The sequence below is a fragment of the Pelodiscus sinensis genome, chromosome 2 (genome assembly GCF_052426305.1).
Source record: "Pelodiscus sinensis isolate ZL-2025 chromosome 2, ASM5242630v1, whole genome shotgun sequence".
Lineage (NCBI taxonomy): Eukaryota > Metazoa > Chordata > Testudines > Trionychidae > Pelodiscus > Pelodiscus sinensis.
The window spans coordinates 111,017,680-111,036,972 of record NC_143053.1 but is presented as its reverse complement, the minus strand read 5'-3'; the positions used below and the strand labels follow the sequence as shown (position 1 = coordinate 111,036,972).

The 19,293-nt window shown below is 44.1% G+C and overlaps 1 protein-coding gene across 3 annotated transcripts in view; it reads left to right on the top strand.

The window, feature by feature from the left end:
• Window positions 1-7,814: 7,814 nt before the first annotated feature.
• The window catches only part of NUP153 (nucleoporin 153), an 81,548-nt gene continuing 70,069 nt past the window's right edge, over window positions 7,815-19,293 (top strand). For all 3 annotated transcript variants that reach the window (XM_075921223.2, XM_089776377.1, XM_075921222.2), the window contains exon 1: window positions 7,815-8,136. In XM_075921223.2, coding sequence (XP_075777338.2) covers window positions 8,041-8,136 — 96 coding nt within the window. In that variant the 5' untranslated portion in view covers window positions 7,815-8,040. The remainder of the gene's footprint in view (window positions 8,137-19,293) is intronic.

The window sequence follows — 19,293 nt, the reverse complement described above, 5'->3', positions numbered from 1 at the left end:
CCTCTGGACTTAAATGTACTAATTCTCCCCGGCCCCTGTGTTTGGGGGAAGAACTGGAACTGAAGACTAAAGTTCTTAAGGAGCCACATGAACAGAAACTACTGTCACTACTATTTCTTGTCAATATTAAGGCTATGGAAGATACTATGGAGTCTTTTAACCAACAAAAGTAATCAGGACCTCATTTTTCACATCCTGATTCTAGCACCATCAATATCTTTGTTTTGTGCTAATGGGAAGGTCATTCTTGCTTGATGATGGTCTCTATTACAATTCACAGTGTGAGATTCATTAATCATGTACCATTACACATTTTTAATAGCTGTTAAATACAATGTGTGTTGAATCAGTGATTTTTTTTTTTTAATGGTGCCAATATCCAGTCATTGAAAGCTAATCCCTTGTACTAGAGCCAAAGGTGAAATTAGTTCTCAAGATCAGGGATCTTAAAACTTAATTCTATGACTTGATTTGCATCCAACTGAAGTGCTGAATCATAGCTTTCTGATAATTTGTAACAAAATAAACAAAAGAAAATGTGGGAGGGGATGCCTAAATGGCAAGCAGTGGGCCAGTCATTTAATCATGGAAAGGGTTCATATTGCTTCCCTTCCTTTCAGGGGCTGATGGGCGGGAGTTTGCAGATTTAACTTAGGGTAAGTCTACACTGCAACACTATTTTGAAATAACTAGTGCTATTCCAAAATAACTTAGTCCATGTCTATACAGCAGGCAGTTATTTCAATATAGTGTCAAAATACTGTCAAGCTGGAGGACTTCTTACTCCAACTCCTGTAACCCTCATTGTAGGAGGAATAAGGGGAGTCAGAGGAAGAGTGCTCTGTTTTGAAATAAGTGCTGTGTAGACACTCGCTATTTTGAAATAAGATATGTAATTGACACAGCTCAATTTGCGTAGCTTATTTCGAGTCAAGTCCTGTTGTGTAGGTGCACCCTTAATGTGCTGTTTCTATACAGATCAATAGTAGCAGGTAATAAAAACAGACTGCCAGGGGATTTGCAACAGTAACGTAATGGGTACATGCAGTCCCCAGCGCTTTGTATCCATCTTTTCCCACAGCTACTCAGCCTGCCCCTTGCCACCATTGTCTTTCTGGGTACTGACCAGCAATTTCTATTCCTTTCTCCTTATCCCTTGCTGCTGTGATGCTTTCCCAACCCTGCCACTGCTAGCCAGATAGGAGGCATCTTCCTGCCATGATCAATCAGACCTGCAGGAGCCTCCCTTACTCTCCTGCTGTTAAGCTGTGAGTGGAGCAGAACCGATAATGCAAAGGGCTTCCTGTATGGCCGGGGCTGTGATGGCACATACAACCACTCTCTGAGTTGCGAACGGTCGAGTTATGACCGTTCGTACTTACGACCAAAGCTTCCATGGAGAGGTCATAAAGGTGGTCCCTGAGTTACGAACATGACCCGCGCTTACAAACAGCACGGTCACATGTAACTCAATGGGGTCTGAGTTACGAACAGATGGAGTTATGGCCAAGTGTTTGGTCTGTAACTCGGAGACTGTAGTGCCATTATCAGATGCCTTCCTGCTACTGCAAGCTCTTCACACCACCTGCTGTGAGCTCTCCCAGTCAACCCGTAATATGAAATTATTAGCTTTGCATCCAAACCCACAATCTGGGAACCCCTCAAATAGGGGACTGAAGGAGAAATTGGCAGCCAGAAGGGATAGTGGATGGACTGCATGGGGGTGGGAGGGAGAGTTATTGGATCTGTGTGGGAAGGAGAAGGAAATGTGATGGGCTCAGGGGAGCTAAGGGAATGTTGCAGGGGTTGGGGAGTGATGTATTTGTATGTATAGTCCCCTTGAAGCTTGATGGAGAAAGTTTGATAAGGATTTCAAGACCTTTGCAGCCTCTGTTTCTGACAACTGAATTCATTTTATTAGTATAGTTTGCTTGTGGTGTTGAGCTGTAGAACATGTGGCTTGAATTTTTGTACAGTAGCAGCAGCTACCCCTATATCTCTGAAATAAAGGCTACTAGGGTCCTACTTCTATGAAGTTTGTAAGTCCCAGCTATGGTAGCTATGTGTCATTGCTAAACCTTGGTAGTCCATGCCCTGCAGTCCTCTGGGTCCCCTTCCACCCTGCATGATTTTCATTTGGGGCCAACAACCTCAATGTGAGTCCTGTAGTCTAGGAACTTCCAGATTGTGGGCCATGGCTCTAAGGTGGGCTGAGACACAATCCTGGGCCATTTGCTGGTGCAACTGCATTTTCCAATCAAGCTAGGAGTGTAGATTGTGGGGTCATGTAGGGGCATTACCCCTTCAAACTGCATCTTTCCACTCTTCTCCCAACTCTGGCCCATCTGGGCACATAGGCAGGGCAAGTGGATGGTGCTATCTTAGCCTTCACTGGGAAAGCAGATGGGGAAGCTCTTAAGGGCTGGAGTCATCAGGGGGGCTGAAAATTGAAGATGAGACCAGGTTGAGCCTCACTAACATATGTCCCCAGCTGGAAAAATCTGCAAGGAGAAGGCAGCACATCATCTCATTAAGAAGACTCCTGACCTGTAAGTTATTTTACATTTTTACTTACAACCTTTTATTCTTTTTTTAATAGAGAGTAGGGATGGGTCTTTACTTGCATAGTATAGAAACTTCAATTTTTACACTAAAAATTGAAAACATTTGTTCGAAGTGGGACAGCTAGTTGTTTCAAAAGCAACAAACACCACAAATGTGCTTTTTAACAATTTTGTTTAAATTGTTGTCTTGATTATTTTCAGTTTTATGCAAAATTGTTTTCCCTGTTAAATTAACTTCACACTCACATTTTTAAGTGTAGTTTTATTATAACCGTTGAGTTTCAAAAGTTAAACATTTTGTTGTGCAGATTGCTAGAAATTTCTATCATTAAAATTGTTTACATCAAAACAAAGGAAACATGCACATTGTTTTATTTACTGTGAAATTTCTATGTATGTATAAAGAAATTTCCTCAAGATGTGTAAATAGTGGAATGCAGTGCCTATTGCAGCTGCACAGGAGGGCTTCAGGGAAAAAAGTTTGGGATTCCCTAAGGTAGTCAACCTGACCTATGGTTTGAAGAATATTTTGCCCTTCTGAGGCATGAGTAAGCCAGCTGGAAGACTTAGATTTACTACAATACTCCGGCCTTTGATACCTAGGATACCTCCACATTTCATCACAGCCAGAGAAGGGAACATCTTGGCCCCACAGGGACCACTGGTTCTATTATTCCCACTCCCTCATTGCAGGCCCTGCTAGAACTGGGGAAGAAGTCAGTCCTGCTTCTTCCCTGGATTAGGAGGCCTTGATTCTGGGGGCGGGGGGGAAGGGGGCTTAGTTGATTTGCTGTTTACTTGGGCCTTATCTTTACTTACCAAGAGGTTGACTGCAGATATTGATCGCCTGGGAGTCAATTTAGGGCAGGGGTGGGGAACCTTGGGTCCTTCTGATGATCCATTTCATTAGGGTTAATTGCTGGCAGCCTGCAAGGTGGTTAGTTTACTGAGTGTCTGCAGGCATAGAGCCCTGCAGCAATCAGTTGATGTGATTCAATGTTCCTGGCCAATGGGAGGTGTGGGAAGTGGTGGCCTGGCTTGCAGGTGTAGTAAGGACATGCTAAATCGACCACTGATCATGCTCCTGTTGACTCCAATACTCCACTGGGTCATGAGAAGTAAGGGAAGTTGAGAGAGTTTTTCCTGTTGACTCTCCTCAGTGGGGATGCTGTGGTAAGTCAAATTAAAGTACGTTGACTCCAGCAATGCTGTTCACAGAGATGGAATTGCATACTTTAGTTTGACTTTGCCCACTAGTGTAGACCTGGCCTTAGGCTCTACAGGTTTTGCCCTGGGGCAGTGGCTACTGCTGCTCTTCCTTTTCAATTTGGTGAGTTACTAACTGGCTGGAAAACTGGCTGGAAAACTGTCCTGCACTACTTGTGTTGGAAAGAGGAGCTGGGGTTGCTGTGGGGGAGTTCCCAGATGGCAGGAGGATGAGACTAGGGCTATTTTGGATTGGGACTTCTGAAGAATGTGCCTCTTTCCCCTCCCTCCATCTTGCCCCCCATGTTTAGCACTTAGCATCAGGGCAGGGAAGTGCCACTTCAAGGGCCTATGTATCTATTGTCCAGGAGCCCCTTGAAGCTACTTAGGGTCTCCTGCCCTGGAGCTGAGTGCACTGTGGGAAAGGAGAACATTGGGACTAGGTAGTGGACAGAACCAGGTGGAGGGAGAAGAAAGGCAGTGAATAGTTTCTTTGAAGGTGTGGCTTCTGCCCATGGCACCATGAGCTTCATGAAAGTACTGTCCATTGGGCCATTTGCCCCTTTCTCCCATTGTTTTGCAGAAGGCTCCTGTGATATGAAGGAGTGGCCCTAATCACCCTTTGTTTTCTTCTGATCCTTCCAGTAAGAGCAGTGCTAGGCATGCTAAGCACTGTATAAACACATTTGTCAGACAATCTTTGCCCCCCAAAATTATTTAATTTTATGATTATTAACTTATACTAGCAGTCGCTAAGGTCTTGGGTCAGCAAAAGTGCTATAACATAGTGGGCTACGTCTAGACTGGCATGATTTTCTGCAAATGCTTTTAACGGAAAAGTTTTCCATTAAAAGCATTTGCGGAAAAGAGCGTCTAGATTGGCATGGACCCTTTTCCGCAAAAGCACTTTTTGCGGAAAAGCGTTCATGCCACTCTAGATGCGTTTTTGCGCAAAAAAGCCCCAATCGCTATTTTCACGATGGGGGTTTTTTGTGCAAAACAAATTTGAGCTGTCTACATTGGCCCTTTTGCGCAAAAGGACTTTTGCCCGAACAGGAGCAGCATAGTATTTCCGCAAGAAGCACTGATTTCTTACATGAGATGGTCAGTGTTCTTGCGGAAATTCAAGTGGCCAGTGTAGACAGCTGGCAAGCCAATGTTGTTTCTCCAACAATCTATGCAGCTATCCCTCAAAAATACTGAGTCTACATAGTGGATGCAAGATTTTGTCTCCTGCAGATTGCTGCTCCCTACTGTTGAGTTTTCATTCCTGGGTTGAAACAGTCCCAGTTCTCTTGTAGGTTTGTAAGCAACTATGCAAAGAATTTAACTAGTAGCTTCTGTCACTTTCCCTTTAGGTTCTTGGATTTGGCTTTACCCTGTAGCCTGCATGCTGAGACTGGCCTGATCATGGTCAAACTGTAATTTACTCATACAAAAAAGCAAAATGCTTTTGCAACCTCCCTCCCCAAGATGGAGGAAGGAAAAATAGGATCTCTGGATCTAGATGTGGAGCACATACACCTGTCAGTGTGTCCCACCATCCTAGCTGGGGAAAGCACAGATGATCAGTTTCTCCTTGGAGACTAGTGTAGAAATGTTAGAAAGTTTTTCTCCTTGTTCAGAAGTCTGTTTGTGCAAATAGTAAATGAGCCCCTATAAGTGTTTGTGTGTGAGTGGATTTTGGAAGTGTAAAGACTTGGGGGTAGGGTGGAGCTGGGTGGATGGGGGTTGAAGACAGAGATTGTGAATAATTTAGAAAGAAGAAAGGGCAATTGGGAAAGAGGAACTGATGCAGGGTAGGAGAAGGGAGAGGACACTGCTCTGCAAAAGGGATGGGGAGGTGCATAAGTCTCTGAATGTTGATATCCAAGTTAGAAAATGTTGATGTAGAGAGTTTTTATTTCAACTTGATTTTATACCTGTGCACAACATACTTAAGCTGTGATGAGAACTCCTGTAGGGTTTCCACTCTTTCTGTGGAACCTGCTAACAGACAAGGAACAACTCTTTTCCACTGTCCCACACAGCTCTCTCTTGCTTTGCTTCTTGTCCCATTATCTTCACATCATTCCCAGCTTGTTCTAGCCTAACCTTTATTATAGGCAATGCCAGTAAATTATTTTAGTAACATTCTTTCTGTCTGGATTTTTCCATGTCTTCCACACCTGATTTAATTTTTTTTCCTATTGCTCTCTTGATTTTCTTTCAGCAGTTTGGAAGGGCTGCTTTTTATTGACTCCTGCCGTGTGTCCATTGTTTCTCTGATGTCTGAAGGCTGTGACCATGAAGGACTTTGCCCATTTTGTTTTAATAGGGCATCTCATGGTCTTTCAGCCTCATCTAAACAGTGTTCTGAGCCAAAGCTGAGGATAGCCTAGTTGGAATTCTGGCTCTCTTGTACCTCCTGAGATGAGCCTTAGGGATAATTTGGGGCTTAGTTTTGGGATCCAACTACATTATTCACCACTTCAATTATCTTTGTCAATGTTGTAGAGAATCCCTCCCAAAGTTAATTCAGTTTTAGGGCTCCTACCAAGACTGTGGAATCTATTAGGTCCTCCCAAAAATGTTTTCCCATATGAACTGTTTGTTAAAGTTTTTTAATTTTCAAATGCTTTCAGATTTTCCCAAGGAAATGTGGGCATTTTCAGTTTGGGGCTGTGGAATATCTCTATAGTTCAAGTGATACAAATTTCTTTGTTCCTTCCCAGAAACTCTGCAGAAGATGTTTCCCGGGGTCTTCAGTTTATCATAATATGAAGTGAATTGGGATATATTTTGTACTTTCATTGACTGCTATTTTATAGGCTGTCAAAAGAATATATGCTTGGTTATGGCCAATTTGATACTTTTCTAAAAAGATAGTTTGCTTAATCCTTTTTGGCCTATTCCACCTTCTCCCATAAGATGTGAGTCTTATGAATCCCAGAATTTCATAAAACTGTTGTAATACTTTTGATTCTAAATTTCCCCCTTCATCTGTTTGCTGATTACCTGGAACTACAAATCTGGTGAAGAATTTGGTCACTAAAACCTCCATAGCTAGCCCAGCCTTTTTGTTTGTTACTTATTTAGATTCAGGCTACTGTGTAAAGTATAGCAATCCATCTCCCATATTGGAGAGAGAAACAAATGAAATTAATGACTGTCAGAAATGATTGATTCTTTCACAAGTCAATGAAGGCAATTTGTAGGGCAATATCTTCTCTATAAAGCTAGCTGGAATGATATTTTTATATTTTACACCCTATTTCACATATTTGTAAGTATAATGGACCAGAGCAATCGTGGATATAAATCAGAATCACTTCATTGGCTTGTTTTAAGCACCTCTTTGACACTTTTTGGTTTGTTTTTATTACAATTTATATAACTTGCGTGACTACATTTTTACTACACCTTACAGGTCTGGCTTCACCTAGAAATAGTGCTGACTCTTGTGTGTCACTTGTAAAGGACTTATTTCCGTTAGTACATCATGTGCCTTTCCGTGGTCCTTGCTCTGCCCGGCACCACCCATAACTCCGCCCCTCCCTTTGCACTGTGGCGGGTTTTATAACACCAACCAGAATCTAGCCCCCAAATAATTGGTTTATGAGCCAAGGCTGTTAGGGTCTAGTAGCAGACGTGACTCCTTTACCACGTGTTCGGAAGCCTACCACAGAGAGGTCGGGCGCTCAATAAATCATGACCGAGCCTTGAAAATCGCAAGATCTAAAGGACGATACGGGGGGGCTGTCCTGCTTATTTGCCTTCAGGATTTTCTCTGCAACCTGTGAGGGGTTTTTGCTCAATGCCCGCTGCGATCAGCTTCAGGAAAACCACGCAGAGCCTGAGCCGGGCTCGGTCTCCAACTACCTCCTCCTCCCTGCCCCGCGCCAGCCTCTGCGCTCCCCGAAACTACACTTCCCATGTGCGTTCGAGGCAGGGAACGCTCCTGGGGAAAGTCGCGTCAGGATGACGCATCCCGAAGTGCGCGAGTTAGTGACGCGACGCGCCCGGGCGGGCGCTGTGTGGTTGGTCGGACGGGGAGGGGGGAGGGGTGCACGGACTCGGCCGCGGCGCGGGCGGGACGGAGCCGGCAGCAGCGAGCGCGTGAGGCCCCGGAGCCCGCGAGACAGGCCTCGCGGCGCGCGGCGGGGGCATCGCCATAGAGACAGTGACAGCACAGAGAGGAAGAGGGCGCGGGCGGCGCGGCCGGGCCGCGGGGGGAAAGAGGAGCGAGCGGGGGCCGGGCCCGCTCTGCGCCGGGGGGCCGGATCCCAGCATGGCCTCGGGCGGGGGCGGCGGCGGCGGCGGGGGGAAGATCCGGACCCGGCGGTACCACCTGGGCGCCTCGAAGCCCTACCCGAGAAACAAGCAGGTGAGAGGATGGGCCGGGCCGCGCCGCTCTGCCAGGCCCAGGCGGGGGCTTTGACTCACAGCGGCCCGCGGGGTCTGGGAGCCGCCGGGCGGAGTGAAGCATCCCCGGGCTCTGCAGGCCCCACGTGGTGTGGGGCTGGGAGTGGGCAGCGGTGGGGCGAGTGGCGGATCGGGCCGGCGCGGGGCGCTGCGTGGCGGGAGGGCGCTGGGGGCGTGTGAGGAGCCGCGGCTCGGGGTGGAGGGATGAGTGAGGCTGGGGGGTTCCTGCGAGGCGGGATGTGCGTGTGTGTGGGAGGGGGCTTTTCGCCGGGGCTGGGGGTGTGTGTCCATGTGCGGGGGTTTCCTCTCGGGCAGCGGGGAGGAGTTTGAGGGATTTCCCTTGGGAGCGCGCGCGGGGTGTGTGCGTGTGTGGATGTTTTAGGGATTTCCTGCCTTTTTTTTTTTTGGTGAAGCTGGGAGGGGTCACGGGAGGGAAGAGGAAACGTGTTTAGCAGTTGGTGCCATGTGTGAATTCACCCCGTCTCAATTTGCCTCAGACAGTTTTGTCGGTGTGAGTGGGGGCGAAATAAAAGCACTGGAAGGAAAAATCTGGAGTTCGTTTCCTGTCACACAGAGGAGCGGGTGTAGGCTGCAGACTTTCCCAAGATGTAAACTTTTTGATGCCCACCCTGTAATACTTCTTAGCCTTTGGGGTGATATAGCTACGCTCTTTTTCTATACTACCCAATTTACTACAACTTACTGGTTGCTTTCTGGCTCAGATTGCCAAAAGGTATTTATACATCAGCAGAAATAATTTGGGTTTACTGTGGGATAAACTTTATACACAATCAGGACAAACTACTAGATGACATTAGCTTAAATAGGTATTTAGTTATAATGCAGTGAATTTTGATATTTGAATGTCTTCAAAATCAAACTAGCCAATTCTTTCATCTACAAATTTCAAAATATCTTACAAGCCACTTTGTAGGGGCAGTATGTGGTTATTTGTCCTTCTTACAAGCCACTTTGTAGGGGTAGTGTGTGGTTATTTGTCCTTGTGATCATTTCAGTAGGCTACAAGTTCATAAGCTTCAACCCCTCACTATAAATTTTTCTAGTACTGCCGTTCCATATATCTCTGTTGTTAGCACATTGTGGGTGGTGGTAATATTAAAAACTGTTTTAATTGGTTTTCCAAGTCTTGCTGAAATGGTGGCTAAAGAACACAACTTGTTTATATATTACAGCACTTTGTATTAGTGGGAATTTTTCGGCAAACAAAAATCCAGAAACTAGGTGGGATTGGTTGAGGACAGGCAAAATAGGTCTTTCATTATTATTGTGTTTGCTCCTAGGTGTTTTAAGGTACTTGTATATTTATCTATTGTACAGATCTTATCTGTGTAGATATATATGTATTTATACATGAATGCAAAAACTAGGTTAATACATTATTTAACAAGTAATCTGAAAAGCTAGGAAATTCAGTTATGTTCTGTTTTCATATACAGTGAAGAGCTATATTACATAAATTTCATAAGCTGCTATTTCTTAAAATAATAGAAAGGAATTATTATTTTAAAAAAATTAAGTATACATGTACAATTGCATAACACTGTTATGCACCTGTCCCTGAAGCTCTAGGACAGGGGTTCTCAACCTTTTCGTTTCTGAGGCCTCCCCCCAAATATGCTGTATAAACTCTACAGCCTACCTATGTCACAACAATTGTGTGGGTTCTATTTCATATAAAAGCTAGGGCTGTTATTTGGGGGGTAGCAACCAGGGCAGTTGCCCAGAGCCTCATGTGATGGGGCCTGCGAAGCTAAGCTGTTCAAGTTTCATGTTAATGTTTGGGTGGTGGGGCTTGGGTGGTTGGGTTTTAGCTTTTTGTCCCTGGACCCAGTGAGTTTAATGATTGCCCTGCTTGGCGGAGCCCTTCAAACCTGCTTCTGTCCCTTCAAGGAGCTTTGGACCTCTGGTTGAGGACTACTGCTTTAGTAATTTAATGACATCTAAACAGGAAAATGAATTTCTTCATGTCTAAGTATCGTATTGAATAGGGATGTTCAATGGTTAAGTGATAAGAATGAGGCTTAATGGTATGCTTATTAGTTAACCAGCCTTTGCCAATTAATTTCAGCGATAGCCGCGTCAGACTGGAACATCCTTGGCCCTGGAGGGGGCTGGTAGGCAAGGTGGTGGGATTCCACCGTCATAGTGGGACCTCACAGTGGGGTCAGGAGTTGGGACTGAGGATAAAACCATTAACCGGTTAAGTGTTATCTTGTAATCTGTTAACTGTTTTAACTTCCTTAGTATTGAAGCATTTATGTAAAAGCTAGCAAGTACTGAAATAGCAAGTGATGTATATGCTAATCACAGCTAATTGTCTAATTTCCTCGGTGCTTGATTTCACACCTATTTTTGTCCTCACAGTTGGTGACAAGTAGGGATATAATGTTAAAAGGCGGATAACTGGGTTATTGCTAAAAACCTCAGTGGTTAAACGCACCCACAGTGGCAGTCAGCTCCCCAGGAGCCAGTGTACTCCAGTAGCTGGCTTTTAAACTGGTTTCTGGCTGCTGTCCTGCCGCTTCTGGTGCTCACTGGCTCCTGTCTGCTACCCTGTACTGCTGCCTTTGATACAGAGGCAGCAGTATGGGGCGACAGCCGGCCCCTCAGGTGTAGAACGGGTGCCTGAGTGTAACTGAATGTTAACCAGTAAGCTCAGGCTTATCAGTAAGTTGTTTACATGGTTACATGTTTACATCCTTAGTGACCACAAAAAGTTGTATTAGTGGAGATCTGCTACTTGGACATAACTTTGTTAGTGTTTTCAGTTATTAAACATGCTTAGTAAACTTTATCAATATGTAGGTTCCACATCTTGCAGATGCATAGTTATAGAACTTGTGGTGCCATGAGAAGTCTTGTTTGCCTGAGTGGGACTACTTGGGAAACATTACTTTTGTGTGTGTTTTTTGGATCAGATCTTAATGAAAGAAAATAAACTAGTCATTTTTCAGACTCTGTAGTAGCTGCATGTTGTCATCATTAATTGTGTCATTCTTAATTTTATGCTGGGTTTTTTTTAAGCTTAAGAATAATAATGTTTGCGTATTTTGTATGTCACTACATATTTTAGTTCAGTAGTAGGTTGGTGAAAGAAATTGAACACTAACAGGTTTTAAAGTTTGCCTTCTTTCAAGAATTGGGCTGTAGTTCATTTCAGCTCATGTTTTATGTTTAGAACCATTCATACATAAGTGGCAACCCTGCTATCAAGAACATACCTAATCATGATTCTTGTTAGTAGGTATTAACACTTTTTCCGCTGTCAACATAAAAAATGACTCCTCCTTTACAGCACCTAGCTACACTGAGAATTTTAGCAATTGTCTTGTATTTAGTCTAGCAGTTGTTCTAGTAATACTGGAAATGTTACTGTAGAATAGGTACAGACATTTTTACCAATTTTCATCTCTCAACTAGGGATGTAAAAATGTAGTTTAAAATGTAACCGTGTGACCACTGAAAATCATAGCAGTTACACATGTTGCAGGCTCTGCAGTATAAACCTTAAATAAGCTTTATATCACAGAGCCTGCAGCAAAGCCTCCACCGGCCCCACTTCCAGGCAGTCAGTGGGTAACTTGCTGCAGGAGTGGGGAAGGACAGCCAGGTACCTTTGAACAGAGGTTGCTCTCAATTCTCAACTTGCTTTACATATAACTTAACTTAGTTTTGTGAAACAATTAATAACATGGTTCATTAGTGTATATCAAGCAGGGAACTCATATTAGCATGCAGTTTCAGCACAAATTTAGATAAGATTGAAGATTCATAAGTTGTTATTGGAATATATTTCATGTCTGTCTCAAGGCTTATATTCTTTTATTCCCAGTGGAAGAATAAAGTTTGTAGTGCAGAAAAGTCCTTTCTGAAGGGGAGCAGTAATGTTTACATCCTGTTGATGTATCTTATTCTATTAATTGTATCCATCAATTTAAAGCATGAGAGACTCTGACGAGGAGTATTTCTAAATTGTTTTGTCTATATTGCTGTTTCTGAAAGTGGTCAGTGGACCACTGCTGACCTGCAGAAAGTTGACAGATCACATGGTTCAAGCTCTTCTGTTTTTTTCAGCTGCTCCATCACATGAAAAACATCTAAAAATTGATTTACTTTTTCATAATATTTCTGATATTGTATTTAATGCATAAATATTGTGAAAGGGTGGTATTCTGCACAGTCCTGACACAGGTGAAAAAACGGTCTTCAGTATAATCTTTCTGTTAATAAAACATCTGCTAAGAAAGATGGAAAATTCCTTGGCCTGTACAATACAACATTTTATAAAATACTAGAAGATTTACCTGATGTTGCTGGGGTCCTTAATTTTTGTTTTTTGGAAAATAAAATGAAGATTTACATACTTCATTTAAATCATTGCTCTGGGATGGGACAGAAGATGAGGGGTTCAGTAAGCAGGCTGCTCTGGAAGAGAGGACTACCCCTGCCCTCTCACCACAGCAGTATCTGGTCAGGTGAGACGTGCCTCTCCATGACTGCTGCAGCTCCAGTAGGCACAGCCGGGGGAGGGGTACATATCCTCCAGCTAGGACAGGTCCAGGTTTGTCTGATCCATGCATTCCCCAGCCAGAGTGAGGAATGTTGCAAATTGTGCACTTTCCCTTTGCTGTATGACAAAAAGGAAACAGCCAGCAATGTTCCTGTATGAATCGGAGAAGGGGGCTTCAGCCCCACCTCCACCCCCCACAAAGGGTGCCTAAGAGGTAGGCAGCTTGGGGTTAGGACAGTCCTGAATTGGGCAGGGGGCAACCAGCTCCTTTCACCTGCCTGGTGGTTCTGTTTCTTTTCTGTATACAGTAAAACTCCAGTGGTCTGGCACTCCTGATAGTCCGGCACCATCTGGAACCTGGAAGAGCTCTGGGCAGCTGGACAATTGGAGCTGCTCTGCCCCCGGGCTTCCCCGAGTCAGCCACTGGTCAGTTTCAGCAGTGGGGATGCCTGGGGCAAAGCATTTGGGGTGCTGCCAGGTTGGTCCTGTAGCGACGCCCCTCGGCCCCAGGTGTCCCCGATTCAGCTGCTGGTCAGTTTCAGCAGCGGCTGACTTGGGGAAGTTGAGGCAGAGCAGCTGGGGTGCTGCCGGGTTGGTCCCACAGTGTCGAGGGGCGCATCCACCCCAAACCCCTCATAGCTCCCCCTCCCCCCCGATAGTCCGGCATATCTGATAATCCAGCACCCCCTGGGTCCTAAAGGTGCCGGATTATCGGAAGTTTACTGTAGTTCTTATGAGAAGCAATCCCATTCCAGGCACAGCCCATGTTTCTGGCACAATCAAACCCTTACCTTGCTTTAAAATTATGACAAAAGGAAGCTGACTACCAAATTTGGTGGCCCTAGCTTTTACCATTTAAGAGGGGTTCTTGGATAAACAGACTCTCTCAAATATATAGTAGCTAAACTTGGTAAATCGTGGCTTACATTTTTAAAAATGTTAGCTAATGTGTGTTAAAATCCTAATGTAGACAAGGCAGTTCTAGTTTTAACACAGGTTAATTGCAAACCCTAGACTCTGAAGTAGTGAATTATTTGCTGTCAATCTGGACAGGATTTGAACAAGTGACCTGGCAGTGAAAGACTCAGTATCTCATTATCACCCAGATCAGTGAATCTTTAAGGTCATTTGAAATAGCAGTTGAAGTCTGCTTAGGTTGTATGTGTGTTGAAATTAAAAGTCGTAAAAGATGTTAGTTTCTCCCTCCACCTTTAAATAAAAATGTCAATATTTTTTTCTTGCAGCTTGAAAAGAAAATAGGTTGTTTTGTTAGTTTGCCAGTATATTGATAGGTTGGTAGCAGAGTTACAGAAAACTGTAGACTATTTCCAAACTATTTGGATAAAACACAATTTGAACTTTTCCTCTCATATGATTTTTGGGTCCTTGGAGAGACACATTAATTTCATGTGCGTCTCAAAGTATATGCAAGCTGTTGGTTTCTTTAGTTAATCTCTCTTCAGTTTCGCTTATGCAAATTCTTCATTGCAGGGTCTGGTGTTAACATGAAGATTCTTTATATAAAGTGAAGAATGTATACACTAACACAGTGTTTCTCAACCTTTTTTTTAATAAAGTGTCCCTTTAAAAAATATAAAAGTACCCCCAGAGCCAGGCACCCTAGCCCCTCCTCCACCCACTCTAACCCAATGCACCCACCCTTCCCCCAGAGCCAGGCATCCCCAGCCCCCACTCTACCCAGTGCATTCACCCAGAGCCAGGCACCGGACGTATGGTAACTCTACCTTTGAAGTGCCCGTACCTGCCTTCCGGCTTTGCCTTGGCAGCTTGACTGCAGGGAGTAAGTTGCCTGCCAGCGCCGTGCTCACCGCATGGGGCTGTATGCTCCCAGCCCGGCACCCGGGGGCAACAGCACCCTTCCCCCTCATCTCGCTATGCCACTGGTGCAGTGGGGTCCTTTGAAGCAAAGCTTATTGTGCCTCTTCACTGCCTTTTAGCTCCTCTTTGCAGCGCCACGGGAAAGGGGTGATGGGCATGCGTTGTACTGAGCTGCTGGGGGTAATGTGCATCTCCAGGTTTAGTGACGCTCTCCGCTGGAGCACCCCAGGGAGGCTGCCGGAGAGGAAACGAACTAGGAGAGGCAGCCATGGAAGTGATTTCCTCCCCCTCCCCCCCGGCCTAACCCCACTTTCCAACTTGGAACTGCCCTGGGTTTCACTGGAGCCGCTGCTGCAGCCACATGCTTTTCCTGCCAGGCGCTGGGGCGCATGCACAGTGGCAGTTAATGTCTGGGCACATAGCTCTGAACATTCAGTTTGATAGGCACATGCCGTCACTCCCTCCCCAATCCCCTTTGCAGGGCAAAATCCTGGACATTTTTTGCCAAATTTCACTTGTGTTGAGGTACCCCCCAGACTTCTCTCACGTAGCCCTAAGGATACGCGTATCACTCGTTGAGAAACACTGTACTAACATATTCCATTTATGGTTTTTTTTTAACTGAATTCATCACTGTGGTGTTAAAGACTGTTCTACATGAAAGTTACATTGTCTTAAAAATATTAAATTGAGAATCAAGTGCACTTCTCTAATATAGCGACACTTACACTGATATAACCCTCACTTTAAATTATGGTCTCTCAATTTGGAAAGCAAGGGACATATATTTAAACTTGTATGTATATTAATGAATTATAGTGTATTAATTAGATCAGTTTTAATGGACTTAAACTGGATTACTCTTAACATAGGCAAGTCTTTTGTTGCCCTCCAGTAGTGTATTAAGTGACACAACTAGCATCTGTATTGAAAATGTAGGAAATAAAGGAGCAGTGTCCTAAATCCTCAGTGTATGATGTTACTTATGGCTTCCAGTGTGCTCACCTCATGTTAATTAAAATAAGCAAGCTGCTAATGAAATCTTAAACTTACAAATATAAATACCCATTTTACTACTTGTGTGTATTATCATTAATGACATTAGTCCACATTTGAAATATATTTTTGATTTTTTTCACTGTGTAATCTTAACAACATTGCCTTAGTACATAAGATTGTTGGGGGAGGGCGAGTTAGACAAAATACTTGTGACTGCTCATGTTTGCATTTAAATAGTTTGAATTTGGATTTGATGTTCACACCTCATTGAAGTGAACAGAACAGGAGAGCTGTCATTACCACCTTTGCTGCTGTTAGGCCGCATACATCTTCCATATAGGTGAAGAGCATGTTGGGGCACTTTCATCTTTGCCAGCAAAAAAGAAAATCAAGGCTGGTCTGTATTACACAGGTTACACCTACATGTGCAAATCCCAAGAATAGATTCACTTAAACCATTTTCAATCATATATCTGTTTAATGTAAATCAATTTAAGCTGAACTGATATAAAAAAAGTTTAAAATGGTTCATGTTTCTGTATTAGGGATTTACTCTCGTGTAACTAGATCAATTTTAAATCAACCAGTGCAATTTTTATAATGTAGAACAGTCCTTTATATTTTTAACAGTAGGTCAGAATGTGCAAAACACTCCAGGTTGAATCAGAAATGGTAGACAGCCATGATGAAACAGCAGAATCTTCCATTTTTACAACCAGAGATTTTTCTTGTATGCTTTCGTGGGACCTTAAAATCTCCCTTAAGCAAATTGTCCAAGTGACAGTCCTTGTGTATATCAAACTGGTCTGAGAATACATAGCAGGATTAGACAAAACATAGGTTTTAAAATTCTTGAACACTGACTAAAGTAATTAGAATGTCCACTGTTGTTATCCAAAAATGAATTTTGGGTCCCAACTCTTCTGTTGTAGACAAAGCTGCTATATGATGCTTAAAAGTTGACAGGGGGTTATTGAACCACACTAAAAATTGTAAATGGCTACTGAAGATAAATCATAATAAAGATGATTTTTCAATTACTTACCTTACTAAAATATTTCCCATTTTGCCACTCAAACTTAACAAGGTGCTGCTTCTAAATAAGGGCTCCATACATGCAAAGTTTCAAGCTTAAGTCTAGTCTACACTAGGATTTTACATGGGAATAGCTATATCTTGCTAGAATGAAAATATCATACCCTGCCTGAGAGATGTAGCTATGCTGACCTAATCCCTCAGTATAGACAGTGCTAGGTTGATGGACAAATTCTTCTTGTGCTAATGGAAGAATCCTTCCCGTTGGTGAAAATAGTGTCTATCATGAAGTGCTACAGAGATTCTGTCTTCACTAATATGGAGGACTCCTGATTGAACTAGAGGAAATGAATACATAATAGGATTGGCAAATTCAGTTTTTTTACTCTCAATAGCCCCATCATGTATCAGTTCAGTCTGGATTGGGAAGGGAGGAAAAGACTTCAGTCGAGCACTGATTCTTGAAGAGTATCTGTCCTGTACAAATTATGTTAAATCATATACCTAGACTAAATAAACAAAAACAAACCAACTGATGACACCACTTGTAAGCAATGAATAATTTTCACACTATAGACCATGCTATAATGTTGAAGGTAGGGATGTGAATGACTAGTCACTCTCCCTCCGCTCCTCTCCCCGCCGCTGTCTCTATCCGAAAGAGGGAGCAAGGGGGGCAGGAGGGGGTCCTTCAAAGTGGCAGAGCCACATGGAGCCTGGGATCAGCTGGAGACTCCCCCATTGTCCCCGGGTTCTATGGAGTGCTTTTATGTTTGAAGTGTAGCAACAGTGCTAGGGCTGTTGCTACACTTCAAAGGCAGAAGTGCCCTATCAACTAATTGAATAGTCTGCAAAATGCATCGACTACTCGATTAGTCAGTTACTCAAAATTTAACATCCCTAGTTGAAGGCACTTATGAAGTTCTGGGCAGTTAGATGACAGAGTCAGTGTTTAAAATGGTGAGTTTATATTAATGCTTTCAACTGGTATTGCTGCAACGGTAATGAAAGAATAAAAATTGTAAGTGTTGGGTGGGCATAGTGGTCTTTTATTAGATTCATGTATACATAAGAGTGCTAGGACCCACTCTCTGACAATATTGTTGATATGAATTCTGAATAGAGCATAGAAAAAAAACTAAATATTTGGGATCTGCCCACAAAATTAATCACGTTCAGACATGATTGTGGTTAATCCATATTACAGCAACTTTTTTCCTTTCTTCCATACATAGATAATATGTTATCGAAGTTTTAATCCTGGTTGATATTCTTACACACATGCTTAATTGTGTCAGAGAATACCGTATATACTCAAGTATAAGCCGAGTTTTTCAGCACAGTTTTGTGCTGAAAAATGCCCCCTCGGCTTATACTCGAGTCAGCATCTCGAGAACTGAGGCGGGCAAAGCCTCAGAGGCGCGGGACCCCCCCGCGGCTGCAGCTTCAGTCCGGGAGCCTGTGGTCTGCTGGGGACGGTCCCCAGCAGACCACAGGCACCCAGATTGAAGTGGCAGCAGCGGCGGTTCCCCGCGCCTCTGAGGCTTTGCCAGAGCACAGGCTCCCGGACTGAAGCCGCAGCCGCGGGGGGGTCCCGCGCCTCTGAGGCTTTGCCAGAGCAAAGCCTCAGAGGCGCGGGGAACCGCCGCTGCTGCCGCTTCAATCTGGGTGCCTGTGGTCTGCTGGGGACCGTCCCCAGCAGACCACAGGCTCCCGGACTGAAGCCGCAGCCGCGGGGGGTCCCGCGCCTCTGAGGCTTTGCTCTGGCAAAGCTTCAGAAGCGCGGGAACCCGCCCGGTGCCCCTGGTCTGCTGGAGACGGTCTCCAGCAGACCAGGGGCACCGGAGCAGCTTTCGCCCCGACTTCCGGGGCTAGACCCAGTATCTATCTTCATTTTTTACATTTACCAGTAGCTGCCTCATTTCCTACCCTAGGCTTATACTCGAGTCAATACTTTTTCCCAGTTTTTTGGGTTAAAATTAGGTGCCTCGGCTTATATTCGGGTCGACTTATACTCGAGTATATACGGTATTACAAAAGTGCATTTCCTATCCGTCCAGTCACAAAAAATCCAGGAAATTGCCAGTTATGGTACACTAACATCGAGAGCGGGTTCAGTTCATGAAATTTATTGCTGTAGTCCATGGGTTTCCAAATTGGGGACCGTGCCCCCTGAGGGGGCATGAAGAAATTCCGGGGATGGGGGGGTGCGAGGCAACCCAGCTTCTCTCCCTCTCCCCCATCAAGTTTTGCTGCACCAATCAGGTCCTTTTCCTTTTTTTTTTTTTTTTTTTTCCCCCCCTCTCAACAAGTTTGGCTGCTATTTTTTGGGAGGAGGGATGTGGGAGCGTGAGGGTTTTTGAAAAATCAAAAAGGGGGCGTGATGCCAAAAAGTTTGGGAACCACTGCTCTATTCTCACCACTTCCAAACCTTCAAAGACTCTATTTAACAAAGAAATTTCTGCTGTTGCCAACTGATATTGGCACAATTGGGCGTCCCTAATAGACAAGGTTCTAGTGGCTTGGATTAGCTTTACAACTACATTAATTAAGCTGCTAGAGCCTTGTATGTGCTTGTGCTTCCACTGTTGCCAGCGTGTTCAACTGACCCTGTAACAACATTAATATGAAATTCATTTGTAAACAAAGCTATAGATTATTCACTTCTACAACAAGCTTTCACTTCCCATATAAAACTACCCAGGAAACACACAT